The sequence below is a fragment of the Anneissia japonica genome, unplaced genomic scaffold (genome assembly GCF_011630105.1).
Source record: "Anneissia japonica isolate Jap-2015-1 unplaced genomic scaffold, ASM1163010v1 scaffold49485_len1972_cov168, whole genome shotgun sequence".
NCBI lineage: Eukaryota > Metazoa > Echinodermata > Crinoidea > Comatulida > Comatulidae > Anneissia > Anneissia japonica.
Window position 1 is genome coordinate 1 of NW_022745847.1, and position 1972 is coordinate 1972.

Here is a 1972-nt window from a genome sequence, read left to right on the forward strand (position 1 = left end):
ATAGCTCGCTGGCTGGTGATGTTGTTGATCGGTGTCACCACAGCGTGTATCGCAGCGTTTATTGACGTTATGATTGACAAGTTGGCGGGCTGTAAATACTCTATTGTGCGCAAATGTATCCTTTTTGATTGGTTAGTATTGAATACCAGTCTAGCCCAACCAGGTAACTCCATTCTGGTTTATATGGTAGCCCAGTTCTTGTTTAACCTACTTCACATGTTATTAAGCACATGGAAATAGAGGTAAAAAGTATATAAAGGTAGGAGAATAACCCATAACTCGCAGATCTATTGTGCTGAATTGCGTAGTATGGGCGTGGTCCGTGACTACTTAGCTGCCATACAGCTTATATTAGCTACATGTTCACATCATTCCACAACGAAAGGGGCTGAAATGAACCATAGCATCGGAGTAACCCTCTACTCTTTCCGAAAGATGCAGCGGGTTCTTTAAAATGCACACAAGCCAGTTCACACCAGACCTCCTTTTTAAGTCCTTATCCGAGAAGACTCGAACCAGGCGCCGATGTTGAAGCCGTAGTTAGCGGTGCCCCTGCCTTACTGGTTGTCCACTCGACTATATTCACTTACACTTACTGAAAGTGGCAGTCAGTTGGAAGACATAACCTCAATTATAAAAATGATAACACATAGTGGGATGTATTTTTGTATTCCTTAAACATTAGTTTTAGTTATTGACCATGATCTTGAGAGTACTAGCATCATACTCCCTTTCCTATTATGGCTGACAATTGACGTTGGCTTTGTGGCTATAGCAGCATTTCTTGTCGCTTATATTGAGGTAAGTTTTTTTCTTTATTTTGAATAATACAGGATTGCTTATACAGGTCTCCCTCCAATTAAAGACCACTTTTGTGACCGGGGTTTCCATGGTCTTTAGGGGCTTTGGTCTCTAATTAGAATAATAAAAGTAAAAGGCATTTGTTTAGTTGGGACCACAAAAAAATGGTCTTTAATTGGAGGTGGTCTTTAATGTAGTGGTCTTACATTAGAGGGAGACCTGTATAGAGAATTGTTTATATAGCAATCATATTGTAAAACATCTTCTAATTTGATTTAGTTGTCATATTATGGCTGGTATAAATGGTTTTAATTAATTGATCAATCGATCCATCAATTAATCAATTAATCAGTCAATTATCAGATATATCTCTTGTTATATTTAGAGAGCAACATAAGATAAATTACTGGTTATTTTTAGGATCAATTAAGTTACTTTACCTTTATACATTACTAGCCTGTTGCTGCTGGCAGTGGTATTCCTCAGATCAAGTGCTACTTAAATGGTGTTAAGATACCACATGTTGTACGCTTCAAGACCCTGGTTACTAAAGTCATTGGCGTCATCTTTGGTATGTCAGGAGGGCTAGCTATTGGCAAGGTTAGTAGAATGATTAATTTACAGCATTACTCACACACGTTTATGTTATAGTAAAAGTGTGGCGTGGCTTTCAACAATATGGTTGTCTTCCAAAATATGTCTTTAAAATACCATACCAAAGAACACAAGCGAACAATACACTGCAAGAGAATTAATTCTGGCTTACGAGTGACGACATAAAGGTTTTCCAATATACAATATACAATCAAAATATATAGCAAATTTGACAAAAATTTAAAAAAAGACAAAACTTTTTTTTGTTCCTTATTTGTTGTGTTATAAGACTGGGTGAAGTACACCAGAGTGCAGTCAATTTTTTTTTTCTCAATTTGATAAAGTATTACAGTACACAATAAAACCTCCTAAATGTCTTAAAATTTAAGTATATATATACACATACGCTGGATATATACGCATGGATCATCTTTGTTAAATATGGGTTTACACTTTACATTCTAATAATTTAGGTGTAAATGAGGCTGTTTTTGTTTTCTGTGCATATAGACCACGTAGTTAGTGGCGGCTCTAGGATATAATTTATGGAGGGCCTAAGATGTCCGACGGGGGGGGG

General features: G+C 36.8%; 1 protein-coding gene across 1 annotated transcript; it reads left to right on the top strand.

Annotated features, from left to right (window-relative positions):
* Positions 1-6: 6 nt before the first annotated feature.
* LOC117120038 (H(+)/Cl(-) exchange transporter 7-like) lies at positions 7-1467 on the top strand. Its single transcript, XM_033265036.1, has 3 exons — positions 7-115; positions 692-801; positions 1258-1467. The coding sequence occupies exons 1-3, from the start codon at positions 19-21 to the stop codon at positions 1450-1452; spliced, it is 402 nt and encodes a 133-aa protein (XP_033120927.1). The 5' UTR covers positions 7-18; the 3' UTR covers positions 1453-1467.
* Positions 1468-1972: the final 505 nt, after the last annotated feature.

Bases quoted from the DNA above. Each gene is read 5' to 3' on its own strand.
- LOC117120038 (XM_033265036.1), top strand. From the start codon at position 19: ATGTTGTTGATCGGTGTCACCACAGCGTGTATCGCAGCGTTTATTGAC. The intron at 116-691 runs GTATCCTTTTTG...CATTAGTTTTAG, and splicing joins ATACTCTATTGTGCGCAAAT to TTATTGACCATGATCTTGAG. The intron at 802-1,257 runs GTAAGTTTTTTT...ATACATTACTAG, and splicing joins TTCTTGTCGCTTATATTGAG to CCTGTTGCTGCTGGCAGTGG.